The 26,567-nt window shown below is 38.5% G+C and overlaps 1 protein-coding gene across 1 annotated transcript in view; it reads right to left on the minus strand.

Moving 5' to 3' along the window:
- suclg2 (succinate-CoA ligase GDP-forming subunit beta) overlaps positions 1–25,359 on the minus strand; it is a 103,647-nt gene extending 78,288 nt beyond the window's left edge. Inside the window, exons 1-2 of the mRNA XM_051948546.1 lie at positions 25,227–25,359; positions 4,116–4,257 (exon numbers count right to left, since the gene is read on the minus strand). Of these exons, the coding sequence (XP_051804506.1) occupies positions 4,116–4,257; positions 25,227–25,310 (226 nt within the window). The 5' untranslated portion in view covers positions 25,311–25,359. The remainder of the gene's footprint in view (positions 1–4,115; positions 4,258–25,226) is intronic.
- Between the last annotated feature and the right edge of the window lie 1,208 nt (positions 25,360–26,567).

The following is a 26,567-nucleotide window of genomic DNA, read 5'->3' on the forward strand; positions in this document are numbered from 1 at the left end:
AGATACAGCACAAAACCCCTCAAACCTCCAGGCCTTTAAAAGAGCTCAGAGTTTGATGAAGTTCTGCCTGAAAAGGACAGTCCCTTCCAAATCTATAATTAATTGCAAAATTATTATTAATTAGTGTGCAAATTAGGTGCTCCTTTAGTTAAGCATTCTGATCCTGAAATCCTTGGCTGGTTCATCTTCCTGATGAAGCACTGAATCCACCACAATAATAAAGCATCCTTGATCATGCTGATTTTTAACCACGCCTGACGTACACGTCAGCGGGGTTACTGCATACGCTTCGGTATCTGGCTGGCTGGGTAAGTATGTGTGTATGTCTGTTCAGATGTCTCTGCAAGTGCTGAAGTCAAGATAATCAAACTTGGCACTGAAGATCCGTCTAAGGTCCCCTGCTCAGTTGTGGAGTTAGAGGTCTGGGCGTGGTTCTGCCATCTACTGAGGGCTGGTCTAGTTAATCAAGTGTTGGGTTACCATCATAAAAATTTAAGTGTTCAGTTTTCTGACTTCTTTTCGGTCACATTTTAGGAAGTGCAGAAATAGAAGTGCTGCTGAAACTTGAATCCTGCATGCCATAGTAGCATCGCATTGCACACATCCATTATTAATTTCACCAGACGACCGTTTAGCTGCACTTTCTCCATTTACTACTAAAGAGTGTAGCACCGCACTTTAATGACCAAATGGACAGAAGGACTGGCTACCTGAATGCCAATGATCTGGTGAGAGACAGTGAATATTCACAGATGGGACAACTTAACATAAAATGACAGGAATCTTTAACATATTCAATCAAAGCATTTGGATATTAAAGTCACATTAAGTAATTCTGATGCCCAAAAGTTTCTTTTTTTAAAACTCAGTTGACACACACACATAATGCAATTAAAAGCTTGGGTAAGAGACCATTGGATGTGGGTCATTGGTTTTGGAAAGACAGCAGCAGAAGTGTGCCATTCTCTCAGAATCCCAGTGGAGCACACTTTACAAAAGCTCTGGACTCCCTGCAGTCCTCACCCAGTGTGACGCCACAAAAATCAAACCCGACTTTCCATGAACCATTAGGCGGTTGCGAATCACCCATCTGTCGCAATGCAAACTCTCTCCTAAGAGTTGTCATTCAAGTTAAAGGGAATCGGTGGTCCATGTCGGATATGTGTTTTATGTTTTGATAGAAAAGGAGAAAGATTTTAAGCTATTTGTCCTCAGCGATAATAGAACAAATCAATCTGTGTCCACTTTGGGAGAGTTGGACCACTCTACAGTAGATGAGAGGAGTGAGAGGGGGTTTTATATACTATAGCTGCAATTGAACTGTCAACTTAACCACTTCATGCTTAAGTGAGTGTAGCAGAGAGGAGAATGCTGGTTGGTGTGCATGTGTGACTGTTTGTGTGTTTGCGTGCTCATATAGGCAAGCTTTACCCTATGAATGTCATTCATCTGTGTCTGTGCTTCCATGCTTGACTAGTTCATTCTATTGTGTGTACAGGGAACCAGGGGCTCATAGCTGGATATCAGCATCAAGCAGAAATCCATTTAGTTTGCACCCGTTCAGCTCAGATACCTCAGCCATCCATATCTTCTATACAGAGCCTGACCACATCTCCTTTACAGTGAAAAACCCTGAAATAGAGCTCCATCCAGGGTTGGCTCCAAACCCTGCCCTCCCCTCACCCGCTGGGAGTCGGATCTTGGCAGTCTCAGCCTGTATATCAGCTCAACAGATCTTAACCAAAGGGCTTATTAATCTCCCTCTTTCCTTCACTCTCTATCACATTTATGTATGACCTAACATGCCCCAAGAGAAAGCCATTCACAGGCACAGTATGTATCTGAAGAAATGGAGCGTCTGTAGATGCTCACTCGCATGCTTTTTTAGTGAGCCAGCAGTCGTCACAGGACGCAAAAAAGTGTGAGAGGCACACACAAGGACACCAACCAAAGCTCAGCGCTCAAAGACGAGAAGACAAAGCTGCTCTGAAGTACCCTGAAGGAACCGAGGAGTTGATTTTCCTATGCTGACCGCAAATTACTGACAAAATTTGCGTTGGCACATGTTTTCAGTTCAGCTGGGAATTTACTAACACTTATGACATGAGCGGTCACAACCACAGAAGCGTTAATTTGAATGCGCTGCAGCTAATTAGGACCTGATGCTGAGCTATTTAACACGTCTATTTCTGGAAAGCAATGGCGCGCGAAACAAAGTCCAAGTCCTCTGCTACTAAGCTTGAAACGTTGGCTGAAGAAACCGATGAAGATATTTTAGAAAAGAAATTAGCTCTACTGCAGCTGACAGACCGCAACGATAAATCACTTTGAGTAACCATTTGTATAAAGTAGATTTTACAGTAACACTGCATGCAAATTTTAGTGGTGCCACTTTGAAGCAGGTCGATAACTATGTCATAAATATGGACCAAAGCTATCTGGTTTGTTAGCATCTGACAAAGCACTGCATATCTTGAATCATATGTAAATCAACTCGAGTCTGGCCTGGATTTTATTAAACTGTCTGTTCCCTTTTAGCTCCCCTTTTCTGAGTTTTCCGTTTCATCCCCTACCAAGTAATATAGTCTCTGTCATAGAAATATATATAGTCTTCCTCCTATTCAGTTTCTCTTTGTCTGCATCATAACCACGGCCACTGAAAGCTGTGCCCCAGGCAGTTGATCCCAACGACAGCAGGAAGCGTGGCACCTCACTATTTGACAACCAACCTGGATGTACTATCAGAAAGCCACAAGTGTAGATGGAGAGGGCACTAAATAAAATATAAAGCTGAGGGTGGAATGATACAATGTATGTTTTGGACAGTTTGGCATGTGGAAAGAAAGCAGAACAGGAGAGATGGGGGACAAAAGAGAAAGCAATGTGTGGGTGAATACAAATGTATGTTAAACCATCTTTGTTCATGCGAGTGCAATGTGTTTGAGCAGATTTGTACTACAAGTAGAGAATAACGACCTCAGTCACTTCCTTACATGGCTTTGTGCAAGTGTGTGCGGGCAATAATCCAAATTGTAACCAAGGAACAAAAATACATATATTTAAACAAACAAAACAAGAAAAGAAAAAAAAAAAAAAAAAAAAACATGCATCGTGTGAGAAACTCACTACGAGAGGTTGTGAAACAAATTAGTGCGGATGAGTGCAGTGATGAAAAACAGAGCAGGCACAATCACTAAGCTCAAAAAACACAGGCTCCCACACATAAGCAAACGGCATAAAGACACGATTAAACTTGATAAAACCTCAACCCTTATTAACCACAGCCATTTGCACGTTCTGTAGCTGGGCCAGAGAGCCGGGAAGCACAAATAGGACTGTTAAGTTTTTACTGTGGGTAGCAGTACAATTACATCTACCATAAAACTAACTTATTATCAACAGCAAAGCATTAGCTTCTCTCTCAGTACATCTGTAGTTACGACAGAACTGTAAATACAATACACTGAAGAGCAGGTACTAAATCTATGCAACATCAGAATACTTCTGCAAGATTGATCTACCCACGTGTTTAAGGGACAAATTATGTCATTTTAAAATACTTAGAAGTAAAAGTGATGCTACTGTGCCTGAAACAGACCACTAGAACACACACTCATCAGTTTACTTGTCACATAGCAAACATCAAATCAACTCTAGTCGACACACAGCTGAAAATGGAACCTTAATCCCTGTTGGGTTTTGGCCCAAATGTGCCTGAAGCATTGACTTTGCATTAGAAGTTGGAAACTGCAAAGCCCCCCAAATTACCATAGAATACTATGTCTGGGTTTATTCACTTAATTCTCTGAACAGATATTTCTTCCTTTAAGTCATGCATTTGCCAGCTCTATGATATCCTACTTTGGCAAGATCCTCAAAGGCTGCTGGTGCGGAATTTGTCTTATGTTACATGAATAAAGGATTCAAAGACAATAAATAAGCACAAAAACTGATTTTCCTCAAACAAGTCCCCGAAGAAAAGAAATAATGACAGGTTTGATTTTAGCATCGGTAACTTATTTCAGATATCTGAAAACCTGCACTATAAGATTGAAGTTCCATTAAGAAAAGCTGCTCCTTTGGACACACTTGGACCACATGTGTCCTCTACTCACTGAGTCTCTTTGCAGCTTCCAGGGCCTCAGAAGCTGTGTCGGCCACATAGAAGCGTTGGACGGCCACGCCACTCTCTTGCATCAGCTTCTTGCTCTGGTACTCTTGTAGATTCAGCCATCTCCTGGGACTCGACCAGGTGCACTGGAGAAAAGAGCGAAGTAGCAGTGAGAGAGTGAAAGATGGTTATCACAGTGCGATAAGGTATCCACTTCCAAGGCATCCATAGTGGCTAATGATTACAATTTCTCCTCTTCAGCTCAACATCTCCACAAGCCTCTGCACTGCCTGCCCTTTTTTTTTTTAACATTATACAACAACAAAAACATGTCTTGCACCTGCCATGCAGTGTACAGGCTACATCGTCTACTCCTTTTCTCTCTTTGTTTCCCCCCCTCCAACCATCTTGCTCTCTCTTTTTCCTGTAATGAGGCAGGAAGCCGGGCCTAAGCTGCAGGACAGCTCAGGAGCTGTTTGCTCCATCAGCAGACACCGGCCCTGTCAGCTCCAGCTGTTGTTGCTATTAAAAAGAAATTGCCTTTTTAATGTGACGGAGAAACACAGGCTGTGTTAGAGTTAGAACCCCTCTGCACCGGCACACACTACTATGTGCATAGGCGTGTGTTTGTAAGCACGCATATGGGCATGCAAATGTTTTCACAGGAAAGGTCTTGAGGGAGTCATTAGAAGAGGAAGGCCATTAAAATAAAGGGAAAACAAGGATTGTGAGCTAAATTACGGTTCAGCATGTAAATGATGCTTCGGTATGTGCATTTTCTTACCCAGTAAAGATTAAACTAATGTGATAATAAAAGATTGCATGGTGATTTGTTATGCTAACTGACTTCAGTTAAACTGACCTATGCTGGTATCCATGGTTACATCTATTTGGGATACACAAGACATTTGGTATTTGAGGACACCTGTATGAACAAAAGGGGCACATACGTACACTATAATGCAGAGGATGAAGACACCTTGTGATACTGTGAAGAATTTAATGCAAAGTAGGTTGCATATACCACCATTATTGAGTGCTACCAGAATCTTGTTCAGAATACATTGTCAAAAAAATCAATACAGCAAAATCAAATGTTACATCGCACCCACTGTGCTTAAGTCAGCATTATCAATATTCAGCTCTTTACAACAATGACCCATTTTTAAAAGAAGCCCCCAGCTGCTCCGGTACAGTTCTGTGCTTGACAGTGTGAAAAATACGTTTCTGCGGGGGGCAACATCCAACCTAAAATGTGGAAGCAGCATCAAGCCGTGCGTTATACCTTGAACTAAATCTGCAGTCTTCTAAACAGACCGACAAAAACACAACCTACTGATGGATTTTAGATTTTAAGACTGGAATGTCAATAAACTTTTTACAACTCAAGTAGGATAGTGCTGAAGTTTTAGCTATACAGACAAAAGCTCAGAGCAAGAAACTGGTTTCAATAAGGCCTTTTCAAGGACTCACCCAAAGCCAGCAGGCAAGAAAACATTGTGTTATTTTTGACAAAGTTATAAATTCTAACGCTTACATTGGGTATCACACATTTTCTGAAGTGCTCTTCAAGACAAGATATAATAATGTTTTTTATTGGTTTCTTTCAAAGATTAAAATGTTAGACTTGAATATCACTGTACTGCACAATACCAAAATCATGACTTTGACATGATACCTGCATAAATACGACAATACCAATGCGAAAATGCACAGCAAAACATTTTCATCACCCATTTTCACTCTTTCTGTAGGAATTAGGTCGATTATTATAACTGGTGCTGTTGATCTTGTATAGCAGCTTGCATGTTGTGGTAAAGTTAGGGTTACCAGTGTGATGTATGGATGTCTGTCAAACTGGTAAGTTAGCAAAAACACAGGATCAAATTAAACATTTGTCGCCCAAACTGTCTCCTCAAACTCAGACAGTGAAACCTACTCTCCTAAAAATTACATAATATATCACACTCTTCTGACTGACATCTGAGAGCATGGGTCAGATGTAACTACACCATCTATCACATTCACAAACCTGTCGCTCTCTGAATACTTTGACTTGAGTCAGGAAGTCTGCTGAGAGATGGTTTGTTAAGTTGGTGGAGTTTGACTCTCCATCTGTTGGTTTAAAACATGTTTTACAGAGAGGCTCTCTGGTGTCTGTGGATTCACCCAGACTGTACGCTGTAAGCGAAATAATGCCATATTTCTCTATGTGCGTCTGCTTTGTGGACAATCCACTGATGGTCAGCAAGAGGACTTGTATTGGCAGCCACGTCTCTCATTTTGTCATCATAAAAGTTGCACTGTGCTTATGAGAGAATATAAAGCTGCCACTATGCCTCCAGAGAGTGGAAGGGATGTTTGGGAAGTCTGTTGGGGAGCTGGGGAGGCATGTGGGCTATTCTGGAATTATTTCATATATTGATTTTGTCATCTACAAACTGAAAAATTCAGTAAAGAGTAGTTTTTAAAAAAATATCCTGAATTGAAGTGTTTCCCTTGTACAAATTATTTAAAGAACGGCAATTTTTTTCCTGCCTCTATTGAGAATAAAGCGTGAAAGCTGTGTTTTCATGCATTATAATTCATGTTAAAATATTCAGACACCTCCAGATTATGCTAAAATGTTTGCATGTGTGAACAGGAAATATATAAAGATGCTTGCATGTGTGAACAGGAAACATATAAAGATGTTTGCATGTGTGCAAGCATATCATAATCAAAATCCGTCCCACAATGAATGAACAATATAGGAAGTCAACAGCAATACAGCCAGAGGAGCCAATCGGGGAAAAAGTAGTACAGAAGGAACCAAAAACAGACCGTCATAACCAAAGTTGTTTTCTTGCATGTGTGTGTATACGAATGGATTGTGAAAACGTTTTAAGGCAGCAATTTGATTCAGTGGTGCGTGGGGCGTCACAAGGCCGCTCTGTGCTTTTTAAAGATGTCAGTCACTCCATCATTCACGAGGGGAAAAAAACTAAAAACAGAAGGCTGGGAGCATTGGAATGCAGAGGATTTGTTCAGCATCTTTCAACCATTTAGTGATGGAGGGAGTGAAATGCAACCCAGACTAGCCCTTAATGGTTATTAGTGATTAAAGGATAATGAGCTTGACATGGTCCCTTAAATAATCAACAGCCAAACCTTTATATTCCAGAAGCAAGCCCAGTCATCAATGGGCCTCAAGTGAAAACAAAACCGCATCCACAATTCATGCCAAAACCAACCTTCTCTGTGCCACAGAACAACGTATTAGCATGTTTTCTCCATTCCAACTCTCGTGAGAGCCTGTCGGGAGACTTCATTAGCGGTAAAACGGGTTGTTTTCTTGAAGAACAGTACACACTGATACATATACTGGCCTCTTCCTTTGCATAACTGAATGCAATAATGAGGGGCATCTGCAGGTCACCTCTGCAGTCTTGTCTGTAATACTATACAATTCCTATGTTTCCGATATTGCAGCTTGTACATGTATATGTGGACTCATGCAAGTCCCAGAGCACTGTATAACGGTGAATACTGATGATGAGACTTTTTTGCAGCAACATTGAGGAGTTCAAAGGTAGGTCAAAAAATTAACTGCAGAATTTCATAAGAATCTGTACATCAATGTAAACAACAGACAGAACATAGAAAAAGTAGAAAGTTAATTTGGACAAAATGGATCTGTCTGGGTCTCATCGACCAAAACTCGGCAGTTGTGTTTGGCTTTAAGGATTCACTCTTTTTCTGCCTGTCACTCATTCCTACATGTCCATTTTAGCGGAACATATTCACACAGCCTTAACAAGCCAAGCTGCAAAACAATTTTCCTCTGTTTTGTGGACTCATTTGACTGCTGTCAGGCACCTGCAGGGCCTTCTCTCTTAAAACATCCACTTTCCTTGCCATCCAACTGTTTGCCTTAGGATGATCAGCTCTGCTGCCTGGATGCATGTCTCCATCTGTCAGTCTTTTGGTCTATTTTAGGCTTTGAAGAAAATGGCAAATGAGGGCCTGTCACAAGACCAAGTTAAATGTTGTTTTAAGAGGAAACATCATCAGATGATACTAAAACGTATTAACCAGACACATTAAACTTTCACTTCAGTGATCAAAACCACAACACAGGATGGTCTGGCTTGCACTGCAAAGAGTGAAAATGCTGGGGGCTTATAACAGACTGATGGCTACATCAGCAGTGACACTTAATCTAAACTCCACTAATGCAGGTCTGTGTATGCATCTATTACGACACAGGATAAGTTTCTTGGAGACATTGAACTTCTCAACATTTCACACCAATTTGTTATGTTGATGCTCAGACAGCAAAAGCACTGTTCCCCACCATGCTCTGGCCACACCCTTTGCAATAAATGCAATACATCATACAGGTTGTTCTATCAAATTTATTTGTGGTGTTCGATGGCACGACGTGACTGATGTGTAAGAACAGACTTAGGAAGTCTAGCTGAAGCTACAATCTGTCCCCTAAATTCTTCACATGCATCAATAGATTCTAGCGAGGCAGCTGTGCACAGAGAAACCTCTAGTCCCCATGCAGCTACTGCACCTCAGAAGCTCAGGCAGATATGTAGCCAAAAATCTGTTTGAAAAGGGAAGTGAAATAATATGGTCTAATGCAAGAGAAGCCTAAGTTAAAACCAAGAGATTCTATTTACTCAGACAGTGCACCCAGAAACGGATAAAACTGCTAAATGCCAGGCGCACCATTGTGACCAAGGAAAATATTTAGTCGCACTAGACAGATTTGGGGTCAGACTCTAAAGCCCTGAAGTATTTAGTTTATCATTTATACTTATGGCTTCACTTTTACAGAGTCCAAAATAACATTAGCAGCATAAAGCCCAATTAGTTGCAGGCTCTGGCACCATGAATTCATGCAGGGCAGCAACTTGGCTCTATTTTGATTATCAGTTAAGCTGTCTGTTATATTTAGTAGTTTGTCAATAAAATGATATTAAATGGTGAATATTTAATATGATTTTTCAGAATAAATTAGCATCTTTAACTGCTATTGAAGATATGATTTTTACTATCTGACCCACAGTCTAAAATCAAGAAGTATTCAGCTTTCTGTGCTTTGTGACCAAAATAACTATTTAAATATCAGAATTGTTGCAAAGTACTATTAGCTATTATCAAATCAGATTACTCAACTTGCAGTTCTTAATGTATGCATAACAAACTTTACTCATCAATTATTAAGAACATTGATTAGAATATTATTGTGGTCCAAACACAGAGTTAAAATTAGATTCTCAAAGGTACATTAAGGTCTGGCACTTGTGATAACACAACATCCACTGCAGTTGAAACTGTGCCCACCAATACAGGATAGTCCAAGTAAAGTTGAGGACACAGAAAACCTCCACTGCCTCTTAGTAACGGGAACATTTCTCAAGTGCACAGGTTCAAAAACATGAGAGACTCCTAAAACCTTTGGTGGATAACAAAAATGTAACCTGAAAGCCACTGCCATTGCATGAAAGGGAAAGACAAGTCTTTAACGTATAATTTCAGCTAAAAGCACACACGTTTGCAGAGACAAAATCAGCAATCATGTAAATGTCTTATTTGCCTTCTCAAACAAGTCAACTAGGAACCTCAAACCAACATATCAAGTAATATAGCTCCTCTGTCACCCAAAGAAAAAGGGAGCGAGCATGAAGACACCGTGCAGACTTCCCAAAATAACTACTGCTGCTGACTAAAGAAGTCAGGTGGGGCTTGAGGTATCCCTCTAGGCACTGACAGTCACCTTGGGCGAAACACCAGAGAATGGAGAGGAACCTAGGGCACATTTTACTATCTACCAAACCAACAGACACCAGCTATCAAAGATGGGCTCTTACAAAATCAAATAACAATAAACCTTCACAAGTAGCCCTCATGGAAATAATGTATTTTAACTTTACAACTGTTCCATATATGTGCATAGCTGTTGTGATATCAATAATAAACTTGATTTAAACAGCACTTTGATAAGCATATTTGCATAGTGCTTTACAGCAAAAACAGAAAGGCAAATTAAAGAAAAACTGGAACTGATAACTTTTAGGAAAAAAGTGCTGCCTGATTGTTAAGTACTTTTTCATTACACATATTATTCAGCCTGTATATCTGTTTATGACCAGTGCAGCCAGTGGAGCTTCAAGTCACAACATTCATCTGTTTCTTGCCCTCATCTTTCATCTATAGCCGGTTTAACAGCGTAGCTACATAGATCGAGAGTAACAATTAGTAGGTAATTAACATTTCTAAAATACAAACACCACTACTATTACAGTTGTTATTATTGCTGTGTTTTAATGTTGTGCACAACTAAGCTCTAAAACGAATAACTAAATCAAACCCTACTGCCACACTACCGTAGCAGGCATAAAAGAATGTGAATGCACTGAAAATTCAGGAGAAAAATCTAATTAGAAACAAATTGCAATTTTTTTTACTTGATGATTTTAATACATCAGGATGACTCCACAGAATTAATATTTCTAGCTAGCATATTCGAGGCATGTAATTGTTTTGTCATTTTTGTTAATATGTTCAGTGCATAAAACAGCACTTTCTAAAATGACACACTGTTTTCATTGTTTATGAGCAAGCAGGTCATGTTAGCAGACTGAAAGCAAAAATAAATATGGATGACCATGATAATAAAAAACTGATATTCATGAATGATGAATTTTTTTGCCTGTGTAATTTTGTGAACTTTGGTCTGTAACTGCTGAATGATGCTGGAGGTTTAAAAGATTATGCCGTGTGTGTGTGTGTGTGTGTGAGAGAGAGAGAGAGAGAGAGAGAGAGAGAGAGAGAGAGAGAGAGAGAGAGAGAGAGAGAGAGAGAGAGAGAGAGAGAGAGAGAGAGAGAGAGAGAGAGAGAGAGAGAGAGAGAGAGAGAGAGAGAGAGAGAGAGAGAGAGAGAGAGAGAGAGAGAGAGAGAGAGAGAGAGAGAGAGAGAGAGAGAGAGAGAGAGGTGTGGCTTGATATTGATGCAGCTGTGAAATCTATCCTAGAACACACAGTGAACACTGTAATACAACAAGCATGCTGGCACATCTGGCTCAACATCAGAGAAAAAAAGTCAAAAGGAAAAAGGGCACAATTTGCATATATTGGAAGACATTTGATTCATTCTCATTAAAAACAGATCTTAACTCTCTGGTCCCTGAAACCCACCTGTGGGTTTGAAAGGCATGTTGTCTTTAAAATAATAATAATAATAAAAATGAACCAAAGTGACACCATTCATCAAACAACTGTAAAAACAGACAGAATTGTTGAATTTTTTTTCTTTATGATGCCCCTAAAACAACTCGCCTCTAGTGAACTGTTTTGTTTGGCAGACAACCAAATCTAACCTAAAAATTGGGTTATTTCATCAAAATCTCTGTATTCTAAAGTTACTGTTTGAACATTTGACTAAAACAAACAATGAAATATTCATAGTACACGGTATTTTAGTACTGAAAACACCAGGAGGCACTTGAAAAATGTTGCACATGTTGATTCCATTTTACTGGAGAAAAAAAAAGAAATGTAAATTCTGTTTTTCATTTCTGACTTCAATTTAGGACATAAAACTTGTGCAATTTTGCACAGAAATCATTTTTGAGTTCTCTCTACTTTCAGCTACTTTTATGTCGTTTCCATCAAGGGCAAGACTCACACATGAGCATACAGTAAAAGCGTGAACAACCTGCTTGAGGTTCAGAAAGGAAATTTTCACAACAATGCAACACACGAAACTTGAAAAGAAGGAATCTTACTTAAAATGTTCTTAGAATGGACACAACTGTGCTGGAGAATCCATGGACTCTGGGCATTATAGTAGGTTAGTGGTTCAGGTATGAACACAATGTTCAAATCTTTGCCTCGTTTCCATAATTTCTGGTCAACTCTCTACTGCTCACTTATAATATAAAACAGCCTAAAAACAAAACATGTGGTTCTGTGATTTTTTTAAAAACAGACAGGTCTGTGTACAGAGAAATCTAAGTGAAGAAGTAAACTTTGATTCCAACTGAGCTTTTTGATAAGCAAAAAAAAAAAATCTTATGACAGCTTCAAATTCTTTTTTTTTTTTTTTAAATCTAACATGATCTGAGGTTCAAAGTTACACTTTGTAAAAACTTGACAATAGAGCAGCTTCCATCAATCTACTTTCAGTGTCTTGGTTGGGATTTGTGAAAACTGTCAGTTATATTGCTGTGTATTGCAATGATGAAACACTGCATTTTCAATAGCTCGAATTTGCACATTTGACTGGCTTCATCTTCAGAGCGATGCTGGTTGAGCCTCATTGTACAATAATAATCAGGGCCATTTGTCACACTAGAGCTACAACCAAAATCGGACTTATCAGAAGCAAGAATGAAATAAAACAGCCTAAATATAAACCTGTAATGGGGCTGCAACTCTTACTGACACCAAGAAACAATCCAACATTAATTTTCTTAATTCCTAAGTTATTTGTCTGGTTGGTGAAATATCAACACAGAGAAAATTTTACATGATAATTTCAAAGTTAAATAGTTTGCTTGAGCTACAGCCCAAATGCTAAAGATATTAAGTTACAATAAAATGCTGTAAGGCTCACAAAGACACATCTTTACATTATGACAATGTAGAATAAATACAAGCTTTGGTTTCTGCTTGATAACTGACATAACTATATATAAAGTTATCTATTATTTGTTAATTAATCGACACATTTTTTTAGCTATAACTTGCAGTGAAATCATCAAAATGAAGTGTCTCAGGGAGGAGGAGAAAGAATACACTCAGAGGATAAGACTAAAATAGAAGTTTCAAATGGGGAATTTACTGTGTTATAAAATTCTTCTCATATTGTGCAACTCTGTACTTACAGAGTTATAATACAGACCAATCTGACACCTAAAGAACGGATTTATCACAGAGGTCACTCGTCCTGACGACATCACTGCTTTAAGTTCCCCTTCAGCCTAATCATCCACACAGTTATTATTTGAGTCACTTCTAGTCATTCTTAATGCCATCAGATAGGACAGTCATGATACTGCAGAGGTCTTGACAGGAGAGGAACAATCTGAGTGCTGCACGTCTTCCTGGAAGAGAACAGTAAGTGGTGGATGACAGTATGGCAGTGAGGCAGGCAGTGAGGCAGGCAGCTGGCCTGTAGTCCCATGAGACACTCTCTCTACAGTAATTATCATCAGCAGCCCTCTAGAGAGGATCCTACCCAGTCCTTCAACCTAACTACTGCTCTACTTATTCTTAATGCACACACAAAGAAGACAAGAATAGACACACACGTGATGTGGAGAAGAGACATCGGAACAAATAAAGTTGTAAGCCAAGGGCCCGAGATGGGATAAAGTATTCGCAGCAAACTCTTCGACACACAAAAGCACTCAAGATCCCTCTTATGAATGCAGCCAAGTCAAGAGAAGTGGGACACAGAAAGAGAGAAAGGTGGAGCTGGGAATCATAAACAATAATATTCTTTATTTATATATGGGGGTAAAGAGAAAGGACATAGAAAGCAGATTTAACAGACACGTTTTGTTCATTTTGTAAATAAATATTGAAAAAATTCCTTAGTGACACTAATACTATTGAACATGTCGAAAATCACACAAAAAAATACAAGAGCTCAGAAGAGATCATGCTTTATGAATCAACTATTAGAGCTGTCTCCTTCCAGAACTAACCATGAGGTCATACAGTATTAATGTGATACCACCGTAACAATAACCCATTGTCCCCTTTGCACTTTTCCAGCTGCATTTCGCTTTTGATACAAAAGCGCAGAAAACCACTTTACTACAAAACTGATATTGGAAAGACAAGAAGGGAAGCTGTAGTTAGACTGAGGAAGCCCTGAAAATTTTGCTTTCAGCAGGCTTGCAGCAAGAGTCTTGACATTCAGCGAGTGATCACAAAATGTCACAGCTATACACTGTAACTGAGGTGGATGCTAAATTATTTTAATTTTTGGCAAACGGTTTTTAATTTAAAGTCAGAAACAACCGTCCTCCTATCAGTCAGATCTTGATGTGCATTTGACTACTGTTTTGAACAAAGGTTCTAATTTTGAGAACACCTACAGTAAAGTGAAGACTTGTCAGAATTTCAATATGTCTATGAAAACCAAACATGGGAAATTAGTTCTGATAAACTGCAGACAGCATCTGACAAACAAAACATTTTAAATAGTCAAGAGAACATGCACAAGTGATCTTAATTTGATGGATTTGCATTCGATTGATGGTTTAAAATAAAATCCCTGCCTCTATTTTACCTCAACACTTACTGCACTGTAAGTCACAAAGACCGTCACGATCGACACACACAAATATTAAATGAAACTAGTCAAATATTCCAGTGACAATTATTTATATTTTATTAATATATTTTACAATATGAGGCAAAACTGCATTTTAAACACTTTTCGCATTTGGTTTTGCAGAAGTAAAGTCCCTAAAGGAAATGTCAAAGCATTTTCTATTCATGCAAAGTTGACATTTACAGGCCTGCATTATGTTTTTATTTGTGTTTTTGCGTATAATTGAGCTTTTAAAACACTTAGTGTAGCCGTGGCAACAGTGGTAGTAAAGTCTGAAACTGTTGAGGTGATCTCCAAAGTTAGATGAAAATCAAAACTTCCGATGTTTACATGGTCCTCTGTGAATTATCTATAAAAATATTCAACAAAACTGACACTAAAAATGACTCATACCAACAAGACAGATTAAAAAAAATAAATTGTACAGATAATTGCAAAGATTATAAATGACAAATAGGTAAACAAACCTAAAAACAACTCACAAATGCATTTCCTAACACTAAACTCTGTCGACATGAGCAAGTAAAAAAAAAAAAAAAAAAGGGGGGGGGGGGGTAGAATTGGGAACATTGAAATGTACTGAATAAACTATGACGCCATGCAGCCGCTCTCTTGACAGAGCACCCAGAGTGATTGTGCCCTCACACAAAGACACAGAGAGGACAGACAGTGCTATGGCAGCAGATGCATCGGATTGCCAAGTCCTTGTCGCAGCTGTACCGATCCACGAGTGGCACTGAAGGACAAAATCTTGGTATATGCAGCGCTACTCCCAAAACACTTCTCTGGCTGGACCATATGGTATTCAGCACACCATCGTGCAACATCAGGACTTCTCCTCCTCCTAAGAGGCACAAAATTGCGCAGTCTCATGTTTGGTTGAGAGCACGGTGCACAATGTCAAACCAAACTTGTTGTGAGAAGTGTCATCACAGTGAGGGGATGTCTGATCTTTGAATTTTGCAAAGTCATTTCAAGACATGCCACTACTTTGTCGTTTGCCCTTCTGTTAAACTTAAGGAGTCAATATCCTGGGGCTAATTTAAAGCAGTTGTCTTTATCACTATGAGAGAGTGGAACAATGTCAGAAAGTCACCAACTGACAGGGTAGCTCTGGCTCCCTTGGAAATTTATTAGAGCCATAAGCCTTAATTTACAGGGGAAGGTTACAAAGCAGGCAATCACCTCTGATCAGGCCCATAAACAGCAGCCAGTCAATGCTGCGCTACTCGTCAATCTGTCGCTCAAAAATTCAAAGGGTTGACACAGGAGGTCAAAAAAGGCATTTGTCTTGGAAGCGAAGCCAGACAAGATCCAGCCAGTAGTGAGTGAAGATGTGATTGTTGGTAACACTAAGGAAACATTATCAATCAACACAGAGTATTTATCTAACCAGGGACTTCAGCACTGGGGTTTAAACAACTCAGCTTTCTTTTAATAATGCCATAAAATTCATAAATGACAACAGGAACTAATTACTAAAACATCTAAGACGCATATCAATATAATAAATTTATTAATTTACTGAGTGATCAAATTCTTACTAATCCCTCCAAAAAAAAAAACAAACACTGAGTTTGAGAGGCATGTTTTCTTAAAAATAATTGCCAAAGTTACGCCTTTGTATTTTACCAGTGGGCACTTTGAAAAGTGTGCTTTCGGTTCTTTTCAGTTTTTGTAAAAGAAATCATCAGAGAAATTCAACTTTGGCTTTTTTCATTTCATAAGGATGCATTGCATTATACCTATGTTACTACTAAACAAAATATATGTTTGCGATCTCTCCACTTCAGGTCATGGTTGCACTGCACAGAAACTACGTGGGACTAAAAGGGTTCATTTAACCTTATTACAGTTTTAGAAGAGATGGGTAGCACAGCACTCAAACACACACACAGATATAGTTTTGACATTATTGGTTGACTAATTCAGTAACACAAAATTGTTGTTTTTAAATAGTCATGCTCATTTAAGTGACATTTTAGGGGGAAAAAATGTCAAGAAAATTGTTTTCTGACTCATCTGTGAACATTATTTCCCTAACCTGCTATAATAATGAACATTTTTAGGATTTTGACTGATGGTTTCACAAAACAAGAGATTGAAATATATCAAAACGAATGTTGAGAAATTTTCCGTTTCACTATTTCCTGCAGACAATAATCATGGAAATTAGGACAGATTATTCTGTAGTGACAAAAATAAAAGATTAGTTGCAACAGGTATGCAAACCAGCTCTATAAAACTATTATTTCATTTAAATACTTTTTTACATATATTGTGCTAATTAAACTCTCCATTTGGTGGATTTTTTTTTTGATTATATTGGATAGCAACAAGTATGAGAACCTATAGTTGCCAGTGCTCTGCTAGTGATGAAGCAGAAAAGATTGCTCTGAATGATGAAATGGAAGACACATACACATGCAAAGTGGTTGCTGCTCTATGAGCAAATCGATACCTTATAGGACACCTTAACAAGTGCCTTCATCCCTCACACCCTTTCACAAGTCAATAAAAAGTAACAAATTACCTTATGGAGTTTTTATTCTAACAGTATATACATTATGAATACAGATAAAGCTTTTATATGCACCATGAAGAGCTGCATTAAGGCCATAAAGAGAGGTACTGAGTGAGAATGTACACTGAGCACAAGACACCATCCCACTTACAAAGAGGCTATCATCATTAAGAAGTCTTAATGGTTGGACACAGTGTGGCTCCATTAGGGGAAAATTCAACACGTCAATCCTGGATTGATGCAAAAATAAAGAAAGGCTATTGGTGTCTCACCACTTCAGAGCGCGAGGTACAATTTTAAGTCGGAATATTCATGAGGACACTGCAAATCTGTATTGACGCGGCCCACGTGACATTCTTTTAAGAACTAAAGAGACGTTTACAGGAGTCCAGTCTTGGGGGTTTCAAAAGGGCTTTTGAGATCATTTCAGGACTATGAATGTCCTCCTAATGATTGACTTTTGAAAGACTGCAGAGTATTCCCAGACGGTCAAAATCTATGAAGAGCTGCCTTATTGAATCTTTATCCTCAATTGTCAGAAAAAAAAAACACACCTTTGAGCAAACTTAAAAGATGTAGGTCGTCTTCACAGTTAGTGAAGGCAACAGAGGCCACGCTAGTAGTGAGGCTCTACAGATGGCAATGTCAGTCTGTCAGTCCAATACTTTGTTTTGAATTGAAATGTTGGGACAGATTGGCAGAAGATTGAGTAAAATTTCAGAACATAGATTCATGGGTTCAAGACGATGAGGTATTACAAGTTGAACGTGAGGTTTCAATTTATAGTTTTGAGTCTAAATAAGTTGGCAGCAATTGGATGGATTGTCATTAAATTAGGTACACACTACATGTTCAGTTCAGGATGACTTGATGATTCTTTGACATTTCATCGAGTCAAATCTTTAAGCTGTCCAGTAGCTTGGATTCTGATCAAATTCCAGTTTTCTCATCAACCTCAGCTACATTTTGTGTTCTGGGTAAATTTGAGCATGCCATTATGCTTACCTACAACAGTGAACATGGTCAGCATTATAGCTTTAAACAGTATGTAAGAAGAGCTGTCTTTGAGAGAGTGTTAGCATTCAGACTAGCATTTAGTTCAAAGCTCTGCTGTTCCTCAGTACAAGCTCACAGAGCTCCTTGGATGGCTGCAATGCTGAAAAATTCAACTCCTGTTTTATATTTTGTTTGTTATCTGAATGGGAACTGTTAAGTGTTGCTTACATTTCCAGGAAACAATGAGCCTTCAGTGTGACAACTCTGCTTTTTACATAAAGGATTATTAAAAAGAAAAGGAAGAAAGAAAGGTAGAATAAAAGACATCATTTGCCGCATTTACATATCAGTTCTGCAGTCTTAGCAACTGCATTTTTTCCTGCCAAAAACAAAAGCCTTAACTCTCTCCTGTGCAAAGCTGTGCACTTTCCTTTAAATTGCTCGCCACAGTCAGAGGAAAGCTTCCAGAGGCACTGAATATCACATATTATGAAGCAGTATTCCCAGATGTCTGGCGAGGTTAAAATCCTCATTACTTTCCATGGCCAGACCCTAACCCTTTGAAATGACACTGCCCAATTAGTGACGACAAATGGCTGCAGAGTTAATTAACCAAAATGCTCCTTAAGGGGCATTATCAAATGTTTAAGAAATTAACAGATTGCCAGTTCACCAATTCTAAGTAATTGATTTGTTCCCATTCAGGTTATGAACTCGGTTCTTTTCCCCATCCATTTAGCTAGCCAGCCGCAAAGAATTTAAAGGGGAACTTTACAGTGTCCACTTGCATGAGCAGAGGCTGAATCAGAGAGAGCGGTCCTCAGAGAGACGATCGGAATTCCTGTACTGATTGCAGTAGAATGTTGTTCTACTAATGAGGTGGCACATCACTACTTCACAGCAACTCAAATACAGACTGTTTCTCAATTACACACTGTGTCGTAAGCTGTGATAGTGGTGACATACAGTGAAAGAAATGGACGAGGCAAAGATGTAGAGTTTCTTCATAAACATGCCAGAGTGAATCACAGGCGTCTTTCCATTTAAAGCCAGCCATGTAGCAGTTGCATGCCTCATGAAGCATTAGTGGGCTAATTCAGAAAGCCTGTTCACTTCTAATTAATAAAGTAGTTGAGTGTTGATGGCAGAAGTTCCTGTCTAGCTTCAGCTTTGGCAATCCCGCCACAGATTTGGATGGCATGTAATACTGCTAAAACGTTGCCATTTGGTTTAAGTATAATTATTTGTCCATACAAAAATAACACTACAGGTTAATCGATGGCATGTAAACAGTTAGATTTTATGAAGCTGCCACAGAATGGTGTCTGGGAGACTTCTTTGCATATCTCGTAAAGCTTTGGCAATTTTCTGCCGGTTTTAAAAAAAAAAAAAAATCATGACAGCCATCCAGCTATAAAAGAATAAAAGGACAAATTATATAAAGGCTGGTGTGTGGCACAAAATATGAGCTCTTTGCTCTCATTACTACCAATACCAGCTTGTAGCTTTCTATGCATGTCCTTGACTCTGAAAAACAAAGGTCGTGCCCAGACCATTTCAGAATGAAGAGTGAAATGACATGTGCCTGTTACAGAGCTCGTGATAGAACAGTGGAGCAGAGATAGAAGCAGGAGCACTAGAGCATGGCTTGGATTTAGATCAGTGAGATTTGCATCATTGGCAGGTCTTTAGGCAGGGCAGGTCTAATCTCCAGCAGACAGGCTTAAGAAAGGAAAAACCTGACTGTTGTGTCTCTACTGATAGGGATTTCAGTAATTAGCATAGTTAATAAGAGGAGGGTGTACAGAGTCATATTTAAAGGTGTCAGGTCGAAAGGGAAGATAACAGTAAGTAAAGAAGAAGGTAATACAAGGATGCACAACTGTGTTCAGTTCAAGTTCAGCCCCATATATACAGATATATACTGTAGACATGAACTTGGCCACAGGCATCAACCCTGAAGCCACAGATCAAGAACTGCTTTTACAGTAATAGCAATCCACTCCTGCTTCAATAGTGATTCACTTATGTTAACATTAATTGTTTGGGTTAAGTTGCATCAATAAAAGAAGTAAAATAAGGCTAATTTAATATGTTTTTACCACTTAAACAACTATTGTGGCACCCATGTCTATGGTAAACACAATTTTCACATCTACACAAAATGTCTGGGTTTGTATAAGTGAAGCACAACTAGCAGAAGTCTGGGGACTTTCAAATTAACATCTCCAATGGCATCTTTATGACAGGTGGCTGCTGCCATTTTGCTCTTAGACAATGTTTTCACTCACACAGTAATACTGCCACCACTGGATTAATGGAACAGAAAGCATAAAAATTCAGTGGCAAGATGGACCATGTCAAAGTGTTCTTGCTTTGATGAGGGCGAGTCACATCCCCATGACTTGCATAAAGTTCACAGAGACTGGCCCCAGGCCTAGGCAAACTCAATTTTGAAATCCAAATCACATTTACAAAATGTTTGAAGGTCTAATTTCAAAGATGATCGATAAGCTGAACATAATCTTGAATATACTGCACTTTTTTTTAATGAATTACAGCTGTCAGCACTCACTGACATTATTTTCTCAACTAACTCTCAGCATCACTCCCACTTCTCCCTCATTATCCACAGCGGAACAACAGCAGAAGTTGAGCTGATAGGAGTGCATTCACTCATTGCATTCCCCATTTCAGAGGCTGGCAACATTTCCTAATGACTGCAGCCCTTCTAAATTATTGAAAAAGCCTAAGCACCTCACCAGCTACAGAAATGGCTATTAACCTTGGTGAGCGATATTCAAATCCAGTTAGAGCTAACTTCGTCCTCCAGTATCCCTTGCGGGAAGGAAATGTAAATGTGTTCTTGCTGAGACAGATGGGGAAGCCTCCCGTCGTTTGAAGTTCCAGCAAAAGAAGTCATTGCAAGCAGAGGGCTCTCCACCCCCCTCTGTAAAATATTCAGGACTGAGTCTCATTGAGCCACCTTTCTTCCCAGTACACTCCTTCAAACCATGCTGGGCCTCAACACCGTTGGGTTATTACCAAGCACGAACACCTTACAAAAAATAAAAACTTCGCAAACGTTTACAAATTCACCACTGTGCAGCGACAGTGAAAAACAGCCTGAGGATTATCTCGCTGTGCAGACAAGAATTCAGGAGATTTGATTTATGAGAGAGAGAGAAGACAACATCCCAGTCCCCCTTTAAGAGTGTAACCATCTGAATATTGTGATGTCCTCTGCATTGTTGTTGGCAAATCATCACAAATTGAATTCCACAGCTTAGCTGACATACTGTCAAAGGCGATTTGATTCAATTGTAGCGATACCTGACTGTCAATCAGTTCAGGCTCTGATACGGCGCTACAGACCAGAGAGAATCCCTGATTATTACTCTTATCACCTGGCCCAAGAGAAAGCCACAGAAAGAAAAGAGAGAGGGAAAGGGAGACAAGGGGAAGAAGTGGAAGGCAAGCCGGTGGAGGAGCCAGTGAACGTGAGATTAGAAGTTTTTCCACGACTTTACTTTTTTAGGCCATGCCACCACAGAGTAAAACAATATCCTTTTTATACACTGACGAACATGATACAAGCAAAGACAGAAAATGTTGTATATCTGAAAAGGAGAAAGCAGTATCAGGACTGATACCAAAATTCTGTCTAGCATCATGCTCATTTGTGGATAAGTATTTTTTTTTCTTTTTCAAATTTGTTTTTTCATTCACTCCAGCTATAATAGGCTATTTCTGTAATTACATGGGAGCTTTGGCTAAATTCAGTATAACCCAGTTTGTGTTTTAGTATCTATTTAATTTTAATCTTATTTCTCAACTGCCACATCTAAAAAAAAAATACTTAACAGTATTTACTAACCTCTCAGCTTCCAAAAGGGCCAACACTTGCCTTTAGAAGCAGCTTTGACAATCATACACAGTCTGAACAGTGTTTCTCAAGAATGTCAGTAAATATGAGTTAAAGGTTTTTGAGAGAAATACATTTTGAGACATCAGTTAAAAAACTTGCATCTGTGCCATGTATTGATTGAAAAACAGCAACTATGATGTTGTAGCAAAGCTAGAAGCAGAGGTTCACTGAGAGTCTCCTCCTTTGTTCTAAAGAGTCACTCTAATTTATGGTGTTAACAGTGTCAATCTGGAAATTTCACTCACTGGACGGAAACTGAACCAAGTTTGAGGTATTTCTTGCCTTCCTTGATTTCTGGCATACTTCACAATACACATCCCCGATATGTTTCAGCTGAGCTATAAAGCAGCTAACCCTGTGACTACATGTCTACACTGAAGACATAGCATGAACAGCATGCTCCTCTGGTGCTCTGTGTACGTCTGTGTAAAAATAAGCTTTGCCTTGCATTTAAAGGTAGATAGCCTGACAGTGATGCGATTAATTATGTGGCACATGTAGACACCTGGATGGATCAAAACAGTAGTGTCTTTGTTCCACCACACACACAAGAAAAAAGTGAAAAACATGGCTAAAATGTTTGCTGCTTCATCCACTTTAGCGCTTTACAAAGTCAAAGCCACATGATCTTTGCCATTATGTTATTTTGTAAAATTGTTTGGATATTTGTCAGTGGCTATTATTAAGTGAAAACAGTGTTTCTGGAAATCAAATCAAATCAAGCTTATTTACATAGCACATTTAAAAACAGAGTTGACTTAAGTCCAAAAAGACATCAATTTGTGAAAGGCGAGGCAAAGTCAGCATAAGAATCAAAACAGGTTATAACAAGTTATAAAATTAAAGTTTATGACAAAATAAATATAAAATAAAAAAATAGGATATTTTTCTTAAAAAAATATTTACTTTTGCAAGTGAAACACTATTCCTGGAAGGCAGTTATTTTGCAGTTACTTTTTGGATATTTTCACACTAAAATTTGAAACGCTAAGAGTCAGAAATCATTGATAAACTAATCAATAATCAGGCAGAGCCCTTAGCTGCAGCTCATCACCATATCTACTCTAGCCTCATTACTATGGATATACCAAGCTGGTCTGGAAAATAAAAATGAAAAATGTTTGAATTTAGCAGCACACAGCAGAACACATTTTCAGTCATGTGTTTAATGCACTCCATTTTGCTCCAGGCACAATAACTATCAAAAACACCCCATTCCACTCCGTATAAAATCTGCTCTAAATGTCAAGAGAAAAAGCTATCAGTACCAAAATCTATTAGGGCACCACACCAAAAGTAGAAATGCAAAAGTAAATATAACATGAGATAACAAAAGTCCAAGTGTACTGTTAACACAGTGTCAAACACAGAGTGCCTACTTGGTTAGATCTGTGTTTAAAGTATCAACAGGTCTCTGCCTTGCCCTTCCAGTATACGTACTTATGCAGGCACAGTTAGAATAAACATCAGATTTCAGACACTAACTGGGGAGAAAAATATCACACTGAGCTACTGCACAGCAGAGTAGGCTGATTTATTCATCTGGCTCTCAAGCTTTAAAATTTATTACAAAAACAAAACTCTGCTTTCTTCTCTGTGAGCCTGCATTTGTTTGTTAGTCAATACAAGACAGGGAGATTTATTTCGACTCCTTTTCGGGGCTTTGGAAGCATTTGTTTAATTCTGCTTGTGCTCATTAGGCCAAATGCTTTGTTTGCTAAACGAACAAAGATGTAACTGTAATCATTGGCCATTGTGTACATAGACTAACCTAACCGGATGAATTCTGTGAGCTGTTTGCAGCTTAAAGACAGATACTGGGAGATCAAAGTGTGAGAGTTAACCTTTTCACTGTGGTTTTATCTAAAATGGAACTACAGTCAGAAAGTTTGAGCTATGTCCTGAGGGCGGTGTTCGGGCACAGTTTATGTCCTTGGATTGGTGTTTTTCAAGCTGTGGACATGTATGTGCTGTTAATGATGAACCAAGTGCTGACGCAGTCCTCTGTGTAAGAACCACATCTAAATACAGATTTGCAAGAAGATTCTTACAGGATATTGTTTTGACTGACTTAAACATTGCTCATTTAAAATCAGCATGACAGTGGTGTCATTAGGACTGAACATTAAACCAAACCCTGAACCACTATATATTACATATCCATTAATGTTTCAGCTCCAACAACTGTGTTTCTTGCTCTGCTTTCTACCTAATGTCTGTAGGTTATGTATTGGTAATAACTGTATTCATTCCTATATCATTACAATCTGTACAATTTACACTAAGCCTTTGGTTCACTTTTAAACATGCTCTTAGACATATCCATAGCTGTACATAGTAGGTACAGCTATTTTAATTTATTTAATCTGCTGCACATGATTAAATGCATGTGATCTTTATGAAAAATTTTTGAGAGCAAAGAAAAGTCAAATCCTTGGTTTGTTATCACACAGTTGCTGCTGATTCTGAAATGTTCCACAATCTCAGGTAAATTCTTTATTATTACTGTTTGTTTGTTTTTCTCACAAATGAAAGAATACAAAAACGGTGCCTGATCTATGTATCTGCCGTTCTGATCATGCATTAATGCCCTTGAAGATTATATGATACACTTATTTCTGTATGTGAAAAGCTCAGTCCCTCAATAAACAACTTATGAAAACAAGTATTTTCAAGACACTCCTTTACATATGATTATAGCAATGTAAATAATTACAAATAGGGTTAATTCCTGGCACTCCATTTCAGAACTACTGCTCTAACTAGGCTAGATTCACTGTCACAGTAAGGTGCAACATGAGGTAAGCATGAACTGAAAGTGAAATGATCTTACTGCTTTGCCTTGAACTCAGTGTCTTTCATTTTGACACTGAAATAGAAGAAGTGGTGCATTTGTCAGGTTAAGTTTGCTAGGCTGCGATAAGATTCCAACATAAAGACAACAACAACGCATCTGATAAGCTTAAGGTCATCATGTTTCAAGTGTGGCAAACAACATTAGTGCAAGCACTGTAAAGTTTTCCTCGGAAACGCTAATGTAAAATAACTGTATTTTCAAAGAGCTGCACTAATTACATGACACAAATGATTACAGTTACTAGAGGTCTTGAAGGTTGCTGTAAAGAGAGCCTGGTTGCATCACCAGTGGAAGGTCACACTGTTTAACTTTCATCTGTCAAACCTGTGTGTGCTCCCACATGCTAACCTGCTAGCACAGGAAGCTAGGCTAACTGCTCTCTGAGGCGATGACTGCGTACGAAAAAGAACAAAAACCGAGCCGTGTCGTGACAGGAGCGTGTTTTCGGTAACACAAGCTGCAACGCTACCTTGAGTTTGTCCAGAAGTATGTGTTTTGAGGTAGCTGTCCTCAATCCCACTGCTGCAGCCTGGGATGCCATGGATGCCGCCATGTTGACACGCAAGACCAAAGGCACATGACGTATAAGGCATGTGTACGCGAACAAGGAGCCGTTCATTGGTCAACAGACGGCGATGGGCGGAGCTTTAGACAGAGTTCATTTACATGTACAGACAGTCCAGAGTCCAGACTGTCATGTGCATGTTTATTATGCATGAACAGACTGAGAAGAAGAGTACAGAGCCAGAGGTTGAAATTTGAAGTTTTTTAATGTAATGAGAAAATTCTGCAAAAAAAATAAAATAAAATCCCACATACATTGCAAGTTTTATCTCAAAACCTGTGAAATTCAGCTGTGTTAATAAAGTACATAAATTCTGACTACGTACAACAATATGGCTACATATTTCAGCAATTTTTAGGTGTAATTTTGTGTACAATTTACAGCTATTTTACAGATTTCCCCTAATTGTCAATTTACATTTAGTAATAGGTAAAATCACAGAAAGGGATTTATAATTCATTCATTAAACTCAGAAATGTTTATTTCTGTTCTTCTACAATGTTTAACAACAAAAAATACATCATTTTACTGTATTTAGTAAGTATTATAATGTTATTTTACAAATATATGCCATTATTTGAAAGAAAAAATATCTATAACAAGGACTGGAGAGTGGTCGGTCTTTACTGTCGTTTCAAAGATTTCCCTATTCTGTTAAATTACAACTAAAATATCTTAAAATCATTGGGAAAAAATGATTAATTTTCCTCTTGAGCATTTTTTTTTAAAAAGGCAAAACTGTACATAATATCCATAATGCTAAGAAAATTCTATTTTACAGGTATTTGCTGTTATTTTTGCTGTCTTTACAATTTTTTGAACGGTACATTATTCTACTGTTTTTTTAAACATTTTTTTGGCCAGATTTTCAAGGTTTGTTTGTTTTTTACTGTGTAGGGATAGGCGATCTATTCTGAAAGTTAGCACTGTTATTATTTTATGCCAGTTGATATCAGTAATTATTGATCATTTTATTGACATAACAAAGGCCAACAAAAAGCAGGCTTAAATAAATACATTTTAATTTATCCACAACACTTTGCAAGGTAACATTAATATAGAAATTAAGAAAAAGAATGAATACATTTACAGATAACCATAAATATATGTTATCTTCTTCCCATGATATACATTAAATAATGAAATCAAGTGAAACCCAGACAATAACCAGGGTGAAGCTGCCGCATGATAATGGAGGTAACGTTGGCTGCCTGGACTGAGCATCACTGGACAGAGAGCCCACAC

Source organism: Acanthochromis polyacanthus, chromosome 5, assembly GCF_021347895.1.
Source record: "Acanthochromis polyacanthus isolate Apoly-LR-REF ecotype Palm Island chromosome 5, KAUST_Apoly_ChrSc, whole genome shotgun sequence".
Taxonomy (NCBI): domain Eukaryota; kingdom Metazoa; phylum Chordata; class Actinopteri; family Pomacentridae; genus Acanthochromis; species Acanthochromis polyacanthus.